At 38.0% G+C, this 19,245-nt stretch overlaps 1 protein-coding gene across 1 annotated transcript in view; it reads right to left on the bottom strand.

Moving 5' to 3' along the window:
• Idh3a (isocitrate dehydrogenase [NAD] subunit alpha, mitochondrial) overlaps positions 1-19,245 on the bottom strand; it is a 315,440-nt gene that overhangs the window by 48,702 nt on the left and 247,493 nt on the right. The window contains exon 5 of the mRNA XM_081733815.1: positions 8,014-8,263. Within this exon, the coding sequence (XP_081589941.1) occupies positions 8,014-8,263 (250 nt within the window). The remainder of the gene's footprint in view (positions 1-8,013; positions 8,264-19,245) is intronic.

Here is a 19,245-nt window from a genome sequence, read left to right on the forward strand (position 1 = left end):
ATTTCAAGACGACTTAAAACAAACGAGCCATTTATCAAACTCGACTGGACTCGAAACTCGACGCGAAAAACTGAATCGGCTCGGAACTCAACTCGAGGATATTACCCTTGACTTGACTCGAAACTCGACTTGAATTAGAGTCGAGTTGAGTTTTAGCTTGACTCGTGCTCATCCCTATGCGTTAGAAAAAATGGTTGCTTAGTAATATTTCTACTAAACTAATTATATAATAATAACAATGTTGTTATGTAAAATTAAAAATAATGAATATAGAGAAACATTACACTACTTTATAATCAACTGGACTGTAGGATAAGCAAACTGATCTGAAAGAACTCCAATATTACATACCATCAGCAAACTATTTTCTAGTAATAAAGTAGGCCTGCTCATCAGAACACAGTTTATTCATATTAACCCCTTATTGTAAATCGTTAATTATGGCACCCTAGTTGATGATAAATATTTTCTGCCGGGACACTTCAGACACTTTACTTTTAAATTCTGTCCACCATCATCCTCAGCTCTTAAGAAAAAAAGTGTTCTTTCAAATGTTCGAACGGTAAAATATTTTCGTTCTCCATCTTTATAAAAACAACACCAATCAAAGTAAAATAGACTACCGGTATCATTTCACTCCTAGTTCACTCACTAAATGTATTGATTTGGAGCTATCAAAATCTACGACAAAATCTTCCAGGTGCTTGCAATCAGTACACGTGATTTTCCTAAGGCTGTCCTCATCTTCAAAAAACAGCAACTGGCACTACGAACTTACCTCTTTCTCTGTGTGTCTGTGACTGTCGTCCCTGACATACGTAGTTCATGCTCGATTGTTTCATTCTGAGAAATTCACTTACAGCAAAGAAACATTTGTTTCCGAAAAAAAATATACATATATTATAGTTACTCATCCGAAATGTAACGCGAAAAAAGTAACGCAAACTAGGTACGTTACTTAAAAATTTGTAACGCTACAGTTACTTTGGAAAAAATGTAACGTTACTGGGAAACGTTACTTAAAAAGTAACGCGTTACTTGCGTTACGTTACTTCCCAACACTGTTAACACATATATTTATGTGACTGGACTCGAGCTACATACCAAGCAGAAGATGCAATACACAATAGGGTGGAGTGAAAAGAGGCCAAAAATTTTTTTTTTCCAAATTCGATTTTGGATAGGGGACAAAAGTTGCATTATATTATAGTACTTTACCATGGAAAATTTCAATTCTCTAAAATAATTTTTAGCCGGGACGCAATGGGCCTAAAGTTTGATAGATTATATAAGTAAGTGAAAAAAGGCCAATTTAAAAAAGAAATCTAAATTCGAATTTGGAAATGGGGCAAAAGTTGCATCATACCCATGGAAAATCTACCATGCAAAATTGAATGTTTGTAAAATTTTTTAGTCGGGGCTCAATGGGACTTAAGTTTCGTAGATTTTGTAAACAAATACATGTTTATTGTGTATTTGTGTAATTATTAAACAGTTCTTCACTTGAAGTAGACTGTAATTTGTGGGTATTAAGATTCGTTGTCGCAACGAGGTGAATTTCTACAGCTACCGAAGTTCATATTCTATGTTACAGGCTGCATCAACCCAGAATTCAACACTAAGAGGTTACTGCCGTCAAGTTCAATCCCATCCACCCACCCGCCAACATTAGATTGACTATTTCATAAGTTTCATTCATGTCTTCGTGCAAAATTCTGCGACTTTGTCTCGAATTAGGCATATATTTTCTCGAGTCAATTTTCTAACGAATAAAGACATCTCTCTCTCGTGTCCCACATACTGAAAGAAGCTTCACTAATTATTTTCACTAATCTTACCACTACTTGTTGTAAAAATGTAACGCGTTACAAGTTACTTTACTTTCTCTTAAAATGTAACGCGTTACTTTTAGGTCCGAAACTTTAAAAATGTGAAAAAATTATGACTTCAATTTTCCGTACTAATATTACTACCGCTATTATTATTATTATTATTGCACGTTATGAATCGCTTTATGTAAATGCAGGGACAAATTTTTACTTGATATATGACCATTTTCATATAATGTAACATTGATAAAAATGCCATTCTGCGTTACTCGTAGGGATGGCCACGAGTGAGTTCGAGTGAGTTTTCTTTGACACTCGATTCGACTAGAAACAGTCATCTCTGAGCTCGACCCGAGAAATCGACTCGGAAAATTTCCCCCAACTCAACTCGAATTGGAGTCGACTTTCGAGTCGACTCGAGCCAAATCCGGTGTGTAGTTTCGAGTACATTCTTCAAGTATATACATAGACAGTATAATTATTATCAATGACACTACTACTACTACAACTTTTATTATTATTACTATTATTATTAATTATAACAACACTGTATATAAAAATGAAAGATAGGCGGTTTGTATTTGAATACTAAAAAACTAGTTGATTGCCATCCTCGGTAGTCGTGAAGTCTAGGAGTCAAGGACATTGTTCACGAGCTTCTGAATTTGGTTTGAGGGTCTAGGTTGAGTATTCGGGCTCGAGCAAACAATGTTAAAAGTTATAGGTCACTGGCCAAATATCTTCAAAACTGCTCGGCCCCGGTTTAGAATTGTCAAGGACTCGAGCAGCTCGGCTCACAGCTCATTCACCATCGACCCGAACCGAGAAGTGAGCCGAGCCAACAGCTCACACAACCGACTCGGCTACAGCCCTCGACTCAGTTGAGTCGAGTAACGCCCGACCGAGCTAATCCCTACCAAGCCAGCTCGAGCCGATGGTTCACCCCAAGTGAGCCGGCTCGAGCCGTCTTCTCAGTTGAGCCGAACCGAGCTGAGCTTATTATAAAAAATCTCTTGTGGTCTCGCTATCGAGACGAGACGAGATGCGAGCAGTGTCCCCTCTCGTGAGCAACACTAAAAAATATTCCATATTACTGTTTAGCTTACATTTCTCATGGCTTTCGTTTTAAAGTGTAATCAGGCCACGATTTCAAGACGACTTAAAACAAACGAGCCATTTATCAAACTCGACTGGACTCGAAACTCGACGCGAAAAACTGAATCGGCTCGGAACTCAACTCGAGGATATTACCCTTGACTTGTCTCGAAACTCGACTTGAATTAGAGTCGAGTTGAGTTTTAGCTTGACTCGTGCTCATCCCTATGCGTTAGAAAAAATGGTTGCTTAGTAATATTTCTACTAAACTAATTATATAATAATAACAATGTTGTTATGTAAAATTAAAAATAATGAATATAGAGAAACATTACACTACTCTATAATCAACTGGACTGTAGGATAAGCAAACTGATCTGAAAGAACTCCAATATTACATACCATCAGCAAACTATTTTCTAGTAATAAAGTAGGCCTGTTCATCAGAACACAGTTTATTCATATTAACCCCTTATTGTAAATCGTTAATTATGGCACCCTAGTTGTTGATAAATATTTTCTGCCGGGACACTTCAGACACTTTACTTTTAAATTCTGTCCACCATCATCCTCAGCTCTTAAGAAAAAAAGTGTTCTTTCAAATGTTCGAACGGTAAAATATTTTCGTTCTCCATCTTTATAAAAACAACACCAATCAAAGTAAAATAGACTACCGGTATCATTTCACTCCTAGTTCACTCACTAAATGTATTGATTTGGAGCTATCAAAATCTACGACAAAATCTTCCAGGTGCTTGCAATCAGTACACGTGATTTTCCTAAGGCTGTCCTCATCTTCAAAAAACAGCAACTGGCACTACGAACTTACCTGTTTCTGTGTGTGTCTGTGACTGTCGTCACTGACATACGTAGTTCATGCTCGATTGTTTCATTCTGAGAAATTCACTTACAGGAAAGAAACATTTGTTTCCGAAAAAAAATATACATATATTATAGTTACTCATCCGAAATGTAACGCGAAAAAAGTAACGCAAACTAGGTACGTTACTTAAAAATTTGTAACGCTACAGTTACTTTGGAAAAATGTAACGTTACTGGGAAACGTTACTTAAAAAGTAACGCGTTACTTGCGTTACGTTACTTCCCAACACTGTTAACACATATATTTATGTGACTGGACTCGAGCTACATACCAAGCAGAAGATGCAATACACAATAGGGTGGAGTGAAAAGAGGCCAAAAAATTTTTTTTTCAAATTCGATTTTGGATAGGGGACAAAAGTTGCATTATATTATAGTACTTTACCATGGAAAATTTCAATTCTCTAAAATAATTTTTAGCCGGGGCGCAATGGGCCTAAAGTTTGATAGATTATATAAGTAAGTGAAAAAAGGCCAATTTAAAAAAGAAATCTAAATTCGAATTTGGAAATGGGGCAAAAGTTGCATCATACCCATGGAAAATCTACCATGCAAAATTGAAAGTTTGTAAAATTTTTTAGTCGGGGCTCAATGGGCCTTAAGTTTCGTAGATTTTGTAAACAAATACATGTTTATTGTGTATTTGTGTAATTATTAGACAGTTCTTCACTTGAAGTAGACTGTAATTTGTGGGTATTAAGATTCGTTGTTGCAACGAGGTGAATTTCTACAGCTACCGAAGTTCATATTCTATGTTACAGGCTGCATCAACCCAGAATTCAACACTAAGAGGTTACTGCCGTCAAGTTCAATCCCATCCACCCACCCGCCAACATTAGATTACTATTTCATAAGTTTCATTCATGTGTTCGTGCAAAATTCTGCGACTTTGTCTCGAATTAGGCATATATTTTCTCGAGTCAATTTTCTAAAGAATAAAGACATCTTTCTCTCGTGTCCCACATACTGAAAGAAGCTTCACTAATTATTTTCACTAATCTTACCACTACTTGTGTATGACATTTGAACTCAGGGATATCAACGTGTATTTTCTGAAGAGCGAATCTCTTACAATTTTTCATCTGTCACATGAGTCAGTATTGGCGGTTCTGTTATGTTACATTCATTCCAGTTTATCATTTCTGTGTAATTATTAGCCTCGAAGATTAATACTGGCACTTCGAAGGAACGAAATTCAGAAGGTTTACACTACTTTCTGGATTGGAATATTTTATCAGCAGCATGGATTCGTGTAGCTGATCTGTTTTTACCAATCATGGCAATGAGAATGTTTTATGGATTCGCATAGAATGCATTTCTGGAAATTACTTTATTGACTGGAGTCTTGTATGGTTCTTGCAAACCTCGCGAAAGTTTTATGGTCAAGAACAAATGTTTTGCTCCGTATTTGACAAGAGGTTTGAGTTCAGTTGAGTTGATTTTGAGGTTAGTGTCCCTTTCAACAGCGAAGCTATATAAGATGGGACCTACTGATTAACGTGGAATCCGAACCACATCAGCTCCCATCGGGAATCGAATCCGAGTCTCTCACGCCAAAGACGTGTATGCTAACCGCTTAGCCACGGAGGAGCTCTGACAAGAGGTTTCAGTTTGATGTTGAACCACGCTGGTGCATATACTTTTACCACGAACTTTGCGAGAGTTTTGAGCTCCTCTGAAGGATTTGGCGTTGATATATATAGACACAACAGTCTGTAAGTCATTGTTAACCAGCGAACATGCCCAAGTTTCCCAGGTTTCTTAATCTACTAGGCTTTTATCAAAGTCTCCTCTTATGACAGATTGGAGTATTTCACACTAGTACCTCTGATCATAACTGAGATTACGCACATTTAGGAGTGTAAATGGTTCTGAAGAAATCTTTTCGAAGCCGTGCACTGAATTTGTTTCACAATTCACAGATGATCTACCAATAGAGCCAGGGAAAGTGTAAGGACCAGTAATTACACTATCGATTTCTTTTAGTAAATGACGAAGTGGTAGTTCAATGAAATGCAATAATCATATGCACCACTGCAGGGGCCTCCCTAAATGGTTTTCGAGCACTCTAATCACTCCTTTTGAACCAACATTAATATTAGTGCCATCGCAGCCGATAGTTACCATATCTGATAGGTCCACATTATTTTCTTGTAATTCGCGGCAGATGAAACTAGCAATATTCTTTGCTGATGCTGATCCGGTCAAAGAGGCACAGCCGAGAAGTTTGTTACCCGGTTCTTCACGGATGCAATAATGTTCTTCCATCTTCATATCTCTGACTTTCGAACATCACGAGCGTTTGGGCTTTCTTCCAATCAAAATAGATGGCACGAGGTTTCACTTTATTAACAGCCTCTTTAGTTCTTACACTTACGATTTTTCGCAACCTCTCTTTGAATTTTACTTCTGTAAATTATGTCTTGCGACCGCTCTAGACTCTCATATTTAAAATTTTCCAAAACCGCAGTAGCAATTGCTACAATTTTTCTTCTAGTCACGATGGTTTTCTCCTTCACTTTTGCTAATGTTGGGATGAATTTTCTCGTTTGCGTGCATCCAATCTGTGATTGCTCTCTTGTTTTCTTCAAAGGATTCTTCCAACTAAAATAGGATCTCCTCCAGCTTCAGCGTATTCTTTATTGCCTCCCTATCTTGTTTCCGGAGATGACAAGTAGTCTGAAGATTTGATAATGTAACTAGTAGAGTATAATACCCTTTGGTTGAAAGCTTTACCCTAAGATCACTTTTTGGCTTTCCTTCCTTCTCTTTTTGTGAATTTCTTTGTCCAAGTAATATCGATAATACCGAATATCATTTTTTACTCACCAGCCAGCGATACAACTAGGCTAGTTGTCGCCCGGGGCAAGAACTCGCTTTAGCGCCCCCCCCCCCGACCAACCAAACCAAAACGCTCTCCAACTATACCTGATAGTAGTTCTCCTATTCCATTCTTTCTTCAAATGCTAAGGCTTGATTTCAAAATTGTAGTACATATTTTAATTTTTAGTACACGATAAAGCACTAAACTACTTTGTAACTGATTGACAAATAATCTGAGAGTAGCATGCTTGACACATTCTTACAGTCTGAACGAAATAACTGCAAATCTCAATGTTTTTCAAATTATATCGGGATGTGCATATGTGTAGAATAAATCAACAGCCTTTTGCATTTGAATAGAATATTTAATTATGACAAACAATCAAGCTGTTGTCTCGATTATTATATTCGGACATTTTACAAATCTCTTAAATCGATGTAAGTTAAATGAGAACACAAAAAGCTGGAACTAAAATTTAACCTTGCGGCCTTTTTTGGATGTAAAAGTTTTTATAATGTCCTCAAAACATAGCTTTGAAGCTAACTTATGATCTATGGATATGATCGAAAGGTTGGTGAGTCGTTGTTGTCCTCTTAAGTTTTTGAGGTATTTTTTATGATATTTAGTTTGCTAAAACTCCTTTCCTTGCCTTATAGTGAAAATAAATAGTTGCACAGTTTTACGCCCCCAATTCGGCGCCCGGGGCGCAAGCCCCGTTTTCCCCCTTAGTTACATCACTGTCTCTACAAACCAAACAACTGTACTATTAATAATACTGCCAACAGTTTATTGTAGGATATCAGAAGACTTATTAAATAGCAAAAAGCTTCTTTATGACAAACTCGCAAAATGCTTATAGTTGATCACTTTTCGTCTTATTATTCCCAAGTTTCAGGACCATTGCGCCCCGACTAAAAATAATTTTAGAGAATTAAAAATTCATGTTGTTATCTATCGACAAAGGATGCATCTTTTGCCCTCTATGCACAATATAAATTACAGTCAACTTTCAGCGAAGATTTGCTAAATAGTTACATAGTAAACGGAAATTGTTTTGCAAAATCTCAAATTTAAAGCCCCTTGCGCCCCGGCTAAAATTTATTTTAGATAATCGAAATTTTCTATGGTAAAGTACTGATATGATGCAACTTTTGCTCCCTATCCAAATTCGAATTTCGAAAAAAAAAAAAAAAAATTTCGCTCCAGCCTAATACACAATACCATTCATATACAACTATTAGACCTGCAGCAAAAGCTGCTGTTATCACTGTCGCATTACCATTACAATCTTCGCTGTGGATCGGGAAGTATGTATTATATGTGTTCTCCAGTGTTACTAATATTTTGTTCGGTTACAATCTGAACTCTTAGAACTATACTTACTGCTTCGAACAAGGCACCATTTAATCCAACGTTACCACTGGGCGTAAGTCCGAGACCACCAATCAAACCAGCAGCCAAATCAGATAAAATATCACCATACAGATTTGGCATGACCAAGACATCAAATTGAGTTGGATCTTGTACTATGCTTAGACACACAGTGTCCAAATATTTTTCTTCAAATTTAATTTGCGGATGCTTCTCTGCTACTTCCCGACAACATCGCAGAAATAAACCGTCTGACATTCTCCTGTTGAAAGTAAAAAAGAACATTACTAGACTTGTCTGCCTATCGATATCTATGTATTTGTAATATGTATAATATTTGAATAAAATTATAATCTACGAATACTTTCTCTGTGCATCTGGTTCTGGATTCGATTTCCAGTGGAAGTATTATCCTCGGATACAAACTCGAGAAGTGGCTCGGATTCCACTTTAGACAGCGGGTCCCATCTTGTACAGTACAGAAAGTTGCGCACGACCAAAATAGTAGACTTTCAATGGCCTTCACGAACGACGCATGTATCTGTTCTTGCGTCCCGATACGTTACTGGCTACACTGGCAGTTGTACTTGATAACACTATCAGTTGATGGTGATTCGCGGAATGATGAAGGCAATAGTGACATCTTTCTAGGAAGGAAATTCATTTGAGGACTTTCCACTGCCTACTATAGCCACTCAGCCATAGTGAAACGTTGCAAAGAAGAAGGTTTAATCAGCAAAGTTTGAGAATCATATCATTCCACGATAGGGATGCGCACGAGACGAGTCGAGACACGGCTCTTCCAATAGTAAAATATATACATTTTTCGAGTCGAGACATCACTTTTACAGTACTTTTTCGAGACGACACCGACACAAATCTTGTCTCGTGCGCATCCCTATTCCACGATGTGTGCCCAACAGGCTCGTGCGGTATGTGGTCTGACGAAAATTGTAAGAAGAATACGGCCCCAGCACACTCGCTCGAACCCACAATTCAGCGCGTGGCATTAGGAGAGCAGTGACAGAGGACAATCCTCAACGCAGAGAGGTTTGGCCATTTTACACAGTATCTCAAAAGGCACAGTTTCCAACATCATCCGCACTGGAAGCACATAACAAAGCGAGCAGATACCGTCTCACGGAGCACTACATCCAGGAGAGATTCACAAACGACAGAAAACTGCATGAAATATAACTCGTAGGATACAAGTGGAAATGGGTCTGTATTGTGGATTAGGAGTCGTCATGTAGACCAAAAACGGTTGGTTGATTTTGTGCTGCAATACAAGGAAAAGTTTTCGAAGGTATTCTTGGGGTAGCGGGATATTGCACTCGGAGAACGCAGCCACTATGATCGAAGTGTCTTCCAATACCGAAGCCAACACCAAGTTACCTCCACGAGAATGTCATGGCCCCTATGTATGACACATTCCTCATCTGTAGGGTAACCAGACCGCAAATGTATGGATCCACATAGACAAGGCCTCCAGCCATGCTATTCAATCATTCCAAAACTGAATATTACAAACAAGGATTTTCGTAATTGCCAAATTGTTGCTATTGTTTGTGCTCATATATATATATCCAGGGGTTGGGTAAAAAAATCTAAAAACGCTTCATACAGGACACATAAGTTTAGCCCTTCACTGTACAACACGTGTTGCGGTTGCCGATCGTTTTCTTGTTTTCAATGTGTCATGTGGACCTTCCTCTTCCGTCACCAGTAACCAGTTCACCTGTGAGTGTCGTGGTGTGAAAGTGGTGCGGTAAAATTGGAGACCTGACAGACTTCCAAAGAGGCATGATCGTTGGTGCCCGTCTGCTTGGAGTTTCAGCGGCAACAGTGGCGAACAATGTGGGAGTATCGAAAGGCACTGTGTCCAATGTCACGAGGACATACACAATTCATGGGCAAACGACGTCTGCAAAGCACAACAGTGGTCGAAAGACAATCCTGTCAGATAGGGACCGGAGGGCATTAAAACGGATTGTAGCAGCTAAAGAGAGACCACTGCAATGAAAATTACGTCTGAACTCAATTCCGGCCTACAGAACCCGGTTTCATCGAAAACAGTGCGACGGGAACTTCATAAAATGAAAATTCATGGCAGGGCCGCTATCGCCAAACCTCTGGTCACAGTAGTAAATGCGAAGAGGCGTATCCAGTGGTGCAAGGACCAAAAGGCGTGGACTCACAAGCAGTGAAAACACGTAATGTGGTCCGATGAATCGACCTTCATCTTGATTCCAACAACCGCTCGTGTTTACGTATGGAGAACACCATCGCAGGCCTATGATACAGACTGCAGAGTTGGCGTGGGTCAATGAAAACTTGACCCACGACCCACTGACCCACCACCCACCGTGACCCACCACCCACCATGACCCACTCTGACCCACCACGACCCACCACCCACCGTGACCTACTCTGACCCACCACCCACCATGAACCACTCTCATCCACTTTGACCTACTCTGACTCACCAAAATCCATATCATCAACTCTGAACACGATCCACGGCCTCTTCTGAACTGAGTAAAGAGTTTACACTTGCAATAAAACAAGACTGTGAAATTGTCACTAATCGGAGTTTGAATTTCTAGTCAATCGCTCAAGCACCACTCTGTTACAATAACGGTGGATCTGACCCTTACGATATAAAATGGTAAAGTGTTTGTCAGTGAGGAAATTGAAACAGTTCGAGGTGGGGGGAAATTAGTGTGTGCCTAAAATATACTTGTGCTAAGAGAGTATTCTTGCAAGTGTTAATTTCTGAACGCATTCCATAAGAAACTTCTATTCATAGGAAAATAAACCTGTACAATATGGAAAAGGTTATGGTTTCTCAGTTCACAGTATTTTTCTCACAAAAAACTTGAAAAATCAGTTGTCATAGGGTATAAAGGTGCTCGGGTACTCTATGTGAGAGCATCTCCATAAAGTATGCTCATAATTGTAATTTATGTAATTACTAAAACACCACGTTAAATTTAAGTTACAAATATGCATAATTGCAATTATTATGAATATTTATTCAAAAGTAGTTTACCTAAAGCAAAGAAGAGACTTACTAAAAAGGAGGTACAAAGTTGAATAACACAAATAAACCATTAGTAATACAAGTATACATTTTCCGTAACTCGTAATTTTCCACCTTAAAACAAATCTGCAATTGAATTTATTTCCTGTTGGTAACTTTTTTTGGCGGTAAATCATCCGCAGTGGAATGATGTCCATCCTTCAGCCACGTAATAACTAGCTCGTCTACTTTGAGCTTGTCTAGCGGTGGGCCATTAACATTGATGAGCAACAAGTTAGACAATGTTTGAGCACTTAATCTATTTATAATATCAGTCATCTGTAAATTCATAAGGGGAAATCCCCGTTCGCACTCTGTCGTGGAAACTGATAATACTTTCACCCGATTTCTGCAACTTCTCATCGACAATCTACTTGTTAGACTTAAGTATGACAACGATTTTTCTTGGTCAGGTTTGAAATACTCAGCAAGAAGTATCATCTCTCTATCACCATACAACATCTTTTCCATATCGACCATGTCAGTTGGCAATGTCGACCCATGTAGAACAGAAACTTCATCTACCACGCCTTTGATAGGGAATCTTCTGAATAAATTATCAATTAAAGCCTGATAAACTGATGATTTCTTATTTGTTTATAAATTTAATTTTTGTAATTACACATGAAGGTTTGATACCATTACCAAGTTTCCTCCCCCGTCTAGAAAGCGAAAGGGAACGAGGCTCTTGGAAAGTGTTCAGAGTTGAATGGGAATTTCCCTCCTCCTTCAACTTCAATTACCACACTGCTGTTTGCCATGTGCCAAATTACGATGAATTTCAATTAAATTATCATAGTATAATTATTTCCTTGTTGAATTATCAATACTTTTCAGTGGAAAAAAGGATGAAATTTCAAAGTTCCAAATCAAAGTAAGTAGACCAACGTAAAGGGGGAAAAAGTGTAAAATTTTCCATACAATTTTGCGTACAATATAAATTTCAAATTTCCGTGTAATTAAACTTACAGTACAAATGTTATGCCTATTTTTCTCACAACTTTACGGGTTGATTGCCCTGTGCTGTGAGCTTCAGCTTCAGCAATTATTATAGCAGAAAGCAATGGATATATGAAGCCAAGCACTTGTTTCTGATTTTTTTTTCAGATATAACATCGATCGTTTTCGATCATTGTTACAAACCAACTCACCACAAATTCTCCATATATAGAAAGTGCCCCCTCCCCCCCACACACACAAAAAGGAGAATTTTAAAAAAAATGCTAGGACACATTCTGTTTATTTTCAATAAAGAGTTAATACACTGAATTTCAGCTCCGTAAGTTTAATGGCTTGCAAGATACTAATTTTTTTTCCCGCAAAAATTCGGATCCTCACTACCTTCTTAGGATATTATGCATTATAATAAAAGCAATATAACATCCCAATTTGGATTAAGGCCTAACTATATACCAAAAGTAATTTCATTTGACTTTGCAATTTGACCGTGATGATCAGGAACACATAGTTACATTCAATTTTTTATAAATAATTTATATATTACAGTGATTCAAAAATGTATTTTTTCCAGTAGTTAGCTCTAAAAACCCACAGGTCACGAAAGCCAACTTATAGTGTATTGCTATTATTATTATTAAAAAATCAATATCCAAAAGTTCCTGAACTTCTTTTTTCACTTGGTTAGATATACTCACCTCAGGTAAGTAGACAAAAACAAGTGGAAAAGAAAGGAAATGAAGGTCTTGAAAGTAAAACGGAGACAAATTCACCAGTCTTCATAAGATACTGTCTACAATGCAGTGAGCAGAGAGGGTCTGTAGATCATACTGAATCGGTGGGTGGCAGTGGGTCACGGTGGGTGGTGGGTCACATGCTGTTGACCCACGGCCCACTGACCCACTCAGAAAACCTGACCCACCGACCTACTGACCCACTCCATCTCTGACAGACTGTCTACTCCCAACTGTAGAGCATGGGGGGTGGTTTTGTTACAGTATGGGCAGTGATATCGTGGTTTTCTGCAGGTCCTATCATAGCCCTGCATGGAATAATGAATGCTAAGGCGTATGAGGCCATTTTGGGGGACCAGGTTCTACCGATGGCCCAAATATTGTTCCCTGATGGTGATGGTACCCTGTCACGCTGCAAAAACGGCGAAATCATGGTTTGAGGAGCATGACCAGGAGCTATCACACCTCCCTTGGGTTCCACAATCACCAGATCTGAACATCACTGAACCATTGTGGTCTGAGTTAGAAAGGGGCGTGTTTGGTCTCATTACTCTCCACCAGCATCCCTTACGGAACTGGAGCATGTTTTGGAGGAACAATGGTACAAAATTCCACACACCACGATTCAGGAGCTGTATACGTCCATTCCACGTCGGATCCAAGCTGTTTTGGACGTAAAAAGAGGCCCTTCACCATACTAGGTATGATTTTCACAATTTTGCAAACGTTTTTGTCCAACCCCTATATATACCGGGTGCACCATTTATAATGTCCCACCTTTATAACGGAGGAACCAAGAGAGAGAGAGGCGAAACTTTGCACAAAGAAACTACAGGAAGGGGAAGGGGGACATCTATCCGTATATTGGGTGCCATCACAGGTGAACAGTGTTGCCAACCCAATATAAAGTTATGATTTTTTAAATGGAATGACCTAAATTTAATTTCATAATTCGAATCAGCAATGAAAACAAAGACGAAACAGATTACACTCGCAGAACAGTGTTGCATACTTTTCGAGAAATAACATTAAAAATGTGTCAAATTTAAACGCCTTTAACACACACAAGGAATGAAGTAGGAACTATTGATGCGCATTAAATTAAATACTGGGAAGAACTCTTTAAAATGACTTCAAGTTTAGAAGGATCAGTAAAACAGTGTTGCCACAACAGAAGAGAGAAAAGTTGAGTTCGGAAATAGTGCAATAACTTGGAAAAGGTCCCTATTACAGTATGGTTTAAAATTCATGGAGCAAATCAGTATGTCATAAGGAGCATTGTCGCGTTTATTTGAGATCGATAAGTCAAGTACTTACCGAGATATTCGGTACTCTGTAAAAGGTGAGAATTTTGTGCTGTACAAGATGATAACGCTGTTTCAAAGTTCCCTTTTTTCCCCCTGCTTTGGAGGGATAATAAAGTAGTAATCTGTGACAGAAGTTATATTCTGTGACCTGCCGATCTAAAGCAAACATTTAAAATAAGGAAATAATATTTTTGTTTCATTAATTTTGTAATGTATGTTACGAATAATTGTTTCTTGATCATCATAAATATTTATTTATTTAATTTAATTTCTTTCTCCTGAATATGTTAGAAAAGACAATAAAACGTAGATATTAATAGTTGCCGAATTTTAATTGAAAATACATAGTCTAAGTTCTGTTAAATGGTAGCAAAATTTTTCAGATTATCCAATATTTATATGTACTATCCAATCTTAGGGGAACATACACAACTTATTTTGTATTTCAATCACCATGAAATTAAGTACAAATAATTTACAAGTTGTTTTTTTAAGAAATGAGTTGAATTTATGGATTCATTCGGTGTGAATTCCGTTATGAGGACTCAAACGTTATGAGTAAAAATACAGCACATAGATATATGCCATAAAAGCTATAGTGGAACAAACACCAAACAACCTGTGTTAGGTGGTCATTAAAAACAAGAAATGTATCTGATAGGTTAAGAAACTTGAACCTGGTGGGTCCATGAACGGTTGGATCCGTAGTGTGCTGGCAAGCAAACAAGTATGATATTAAAAAAATGGTCAAATATATGCTGGATGGTTACAAAAAGCAAGGAAGTATTTAACCAACTCAGGGCAGGTCGAAACTAGTAGAAACTCAAGGTGTCTATAGGGACCAGGCACGTTAGCAATGGTGGGTATGCTCGTAAACAAAATAGTGTAAACATACTGTGTAAAGAATGTTCCATAGTTCTTCTGCAAATTATATGCGACATTGTATTCCTTAGCGCAGCTTAATTTTCTGTATAACGTCCCACGTTTATGCCATTCAGACTAAGGTGGACAATGATTAAGGCAAGTGACTGATGGTAGAAGAATTAATGAGATGAAAATGTGAGAGAAAACGAGAGTACCCGACAACCCCATGGACACGATATTATCCACCACAAACTTACTTGACCGGAAATCGTATCAAGGTCCCCACACACCAAAGGTAAGCGCTCTACCACTGAACAACCGTGCCCTCGAAGCTTAACTTTAAGAAGGCATAACCACATATTTTCCTACTATAATTCAATCAAAATCTTTTGCTTTTTGTACAATGCTTCTCAATAATTGAATACAGATTTATGATATACTGCAAAATATGTCTGAAAAGCGATTATTCTCGAAAAAATCATTTCATCTATTTGAACAGAAGGGCCATTCCACGCGAAAGTTAGCCTGAACCCAAATTTTCGAAAACTGTCAAAACCAATGCGTTTTTACGTATATATGAAGTAAATAGAACGAAATTTGCTTTTTCACAAAGGAAAACTTATTTATACTTAGAATTCACGTAAAATTTTAAGTCTAAGTTGTGAATTTGTAACATGTCAGCTGAGAGGAAATTTTTTATTCTTGTAATCGGCAACATTTTACGGTATATTGTGCATGTTTGGCTGCAGTACCTTCGAGCTATTCAAGATGCTTCTTTTTGCTACAAGCTGCAGTTGAAAAAGTGTTTATAGGATAAAAATTGTTTATAATATCATTAAAGATATAAACGTCAACTTGAGTGTCCTGCCCGTGACAGAAAACTACCAAAAGTTATTGTACTGAACTACTAAATTTGAGAATGTGGTTCGTACTTAGTAGAAGTAACAATTTGCATGTGTACTTCACATTTACCAAATTTTGGACTAATGCTAATAATGTATTCCGATTTATTTCAATTTGAAAACTTCTCATGCCCGTGACAGTGGGCAGGCCACTGGTGGGATAGTTTGTGCACATTGGTTATTCATGATAGAAAATGATTCCATGTGCACTAAAATAAAGTTTTCTAAGCATGAACATTATTTACTTAAATAGAGGATTATCTATTACTGTCAGTATGATGTTTTAACTTAAAATAAGTGTCATATAAATATTATCATTAGCGTCACCTTTTTGTTCGTTTCAAGGGAGAAGTGGATGGGATTGGAGTACGTACAAAAAAGCCAGTATGGAACTTTGTGAAACAAAAGAAAGTACTGTAATTGTTGAATGTGCTGCTGATTTCGTAGTAGCTTTAAGCTCTTCGTTTCAAAATATATCTGTTTTACTACTAAAGTACGGGACAAGAATAAACGACCAAAAATGCCATTAGTTTTAATGGTATTTTTGGTCATTTATTCTTGTCCCGTACTTTATCATCAACAGAAATTGAAAAAAAAAAAAAAGACGCTTTGAATAAAAGACGGGAAAATGCTCTTGTCTATTGAATGTCTTCAATCAAAACAGTTTTTTCCCTGCAATTTGAAAGCGAAAATTTGGTAGTTCGTCGAACTTTTAAATCAGAGCTTCATCCGTGTAAAATCTAAATTTCTAACAGACTTTTATTTAGATTCTGAAAATGATGATTCCGAAAGCCATGAAGCTATCCTGAGGGACGACTTAGGTGTGCATGTTAACAAGGCTTGTGTTAGACCAGCTGATGAAGATATAACACAAGGATCATTTTTGTTGATGGAATTTTTCTTTAGTGGAAAGAAAAAGAAAACATAGACATGCAACTATCGCACAAAGCCCAGTGGAAGAGGACAAAGAAGTCAAGGAAATTCGTATGAAGACCGTAAGCGATTGCGGTAAAAATTTTCAAGACTGTTGAAGATGTGTCTTACGTGCATTTCGATCAAACAATACATGTAATACCAGCAGTGCCGTGCCGTGGGGTGAAGGGGCAAGCGGGGTGTAGGCCCCGGACGTCAAAGTAAGGTGGCGCAAAATTCAGGAGGAAAAAAATAAAAGATATATATAAAATGGAAGGAAAAAGTATTAAAAAGTGCTCAAAATCAAGGAAAAGCAGGGTTTAGTTTTGAAAATTTTCTTACACGTCGCGCCAACCATGGTGACGCTTTGCGGTTGGTCTGCCGACTTCACTCATATTTACGGGGCGCCGTCGCGACGCATCGTATACTCTCGCCCCGGGCGCTGATTTCCCACGGCACGGGCACTGGATACCAGCATCTATTTTATATACTGTTACACAGTGTTTTGTACGAATTCCCCTACAAAGTGGGTGTTAATGGGCAAATAAAACCATTTCCTAAAGTGTAGGTGGTGAGAAATAAGTGTACGACATATTATTATTTTTATGTGATAAAAGCGAGCCTCAAGTAAAGTAAATAGAATTATTTGTGTACAATGCTATAACAGAACAGCAGAAATTGACTTATTTTCGATTTTATTTCATTTTTGAAATCATTCTTACTGAGATTTTGTGCACTGATTCACACGGTGTCCTGCCCGTGACAACCATGTGTCCTGCCCGTGACACAGTAAAGTTTAGTTTATTTATCAATATAAATATTTGTCAACTTTCTCTTATGTGAAGTTTGTTTAAAAATTTCATCATTTATACATTTCCGTTTAAATAAAAACATTTTGAGCTAAGAATTCACAGAGTTTTGTAACATTCACTTGGTGTGTCGAAAGTCACTTCTCTTTTTTGTCCCCACCCGTGACACATTTAGGGATTAATATTTTCTACTCTAAACGGAAAAAAATACTGAAAACATCAGTCACATATACTCCTAAGTCTGTACTGCTCATATATCATACAATTAGCAGAATTTATGTTGTATTTTTAGAAATATACAACTTTAAAGCATCAAAAATGTAGTGTAAATGTCCTGCCCGTGACGATGGAATGGCCCAGAACGAAGTTGGAAACTCACACGGGCTTTTGTCCGTATGGAAGAGGCGTGTCAGCGACAGTGTGTATGCGCGTAAATGAAGACAAGGGAGAGAAAAACCACCGTCCTGTGCTACATGGTCACTATGATGTACCATATTCTTGGAGTTCAGGATAAGCAAACGTGGGACTGTCCGTAGAAAACAAACACGTCACCACCGGAAACAGCAAAACCGAAATGCTTATTTTCGCTTTGTGTTGACGCAAAGCGTTATAAAATGAGAGGGTCCAGGTAGGGGCGTACGCAGAGGGTGGGTATTGGGGGGGTCCGGACCCCCTAGAAATATAGTCTACTTTTAGTGGCAATTTTAGAAATTTTGATATAATTTAGCCTCAAATCATATTTGGATCCCCCAAAACGCTTTTGACCCCTTCCGAAATAAATTCCTGCGTACGTCCCTAGGTCCGATTATAAGTACGAGGGTAATTTTTAAAGTCTTGTATACAGCCCATGCACGACCGTTTGAGTGGTTTGATCCAGTTCACTTTTAGGTTAGTTGTGGGTCACAGTTTTAGCTTCACGATTGTTTCTGTGTTTTCTGGTTTGCGTAGCTGTGTTGTGAGAAATTCAGTGGTGAACCCGACTGAGGTTGGATTACACATGATAAGTGTTCCTATATCGAAATCCTATGTGGAAAGAATTCAACTGAAATTTACAATGGTTTGCGGGAGTTTTGTGGAAATAGTGTAATGGATTATAGCACTGTATTATGGTGCTAAGCTCGTTTTCGTGAAGGTCGTGTAAGCACTGCGGGCACCCTAAGAAGTGAAAGCCCTTCAACTACAACATACTACACCTCTGAGATTATTGTGAATGACATTTTGAGAGAGGATCGACGAAAACATGTAAGAAAATTGCATATGAAGTCAAAATGTCTGTCAATTCAGTTTACAGAATCATTACTGAGAACCTGAAGATAAAGGTAAGATGGCTTCCGCATGATCTGAGTAAAGAGCAGAAAGTATGTAGTAAAAGAATCGCAGAAAAAATGCTTCAACATTAACAAACAGAAGGAAACCAGTTTTAACGAAGAACTGTTGCAATTGACGAAACCTGGATATTCGGTTCGAAAGAAATTCGGTTTAACTCAAGATGATCTTCACGTATGATACAAATGGAGAGATGGCTACAATAGTGTGTCACATGGGACATCTGTACCAGGCGCATACTACAAGCTGTTTCTGCAAGACTTTTTGCGCCCGAAGATTCATGAAAGAAATCCTGATATGCTTGCAGCTGGTGTCCTCATTCTGAACGATAATGCAAGACAGCATACTGCT

This window comes from Thermobia domestica, chromosome 12 (assembly GCF_964235325.1).
Source record: "Thermobia domestica chromosome 12, izTheDome1.hap1.1, whole genome shotgun sequence".
Classification (NCBI taxonomy): Eukaryota; Metazoa; Arthropoda; class Insecta; order Zygentoma; family Lepismatidae; genus Thermobia; species Thermobia domestica.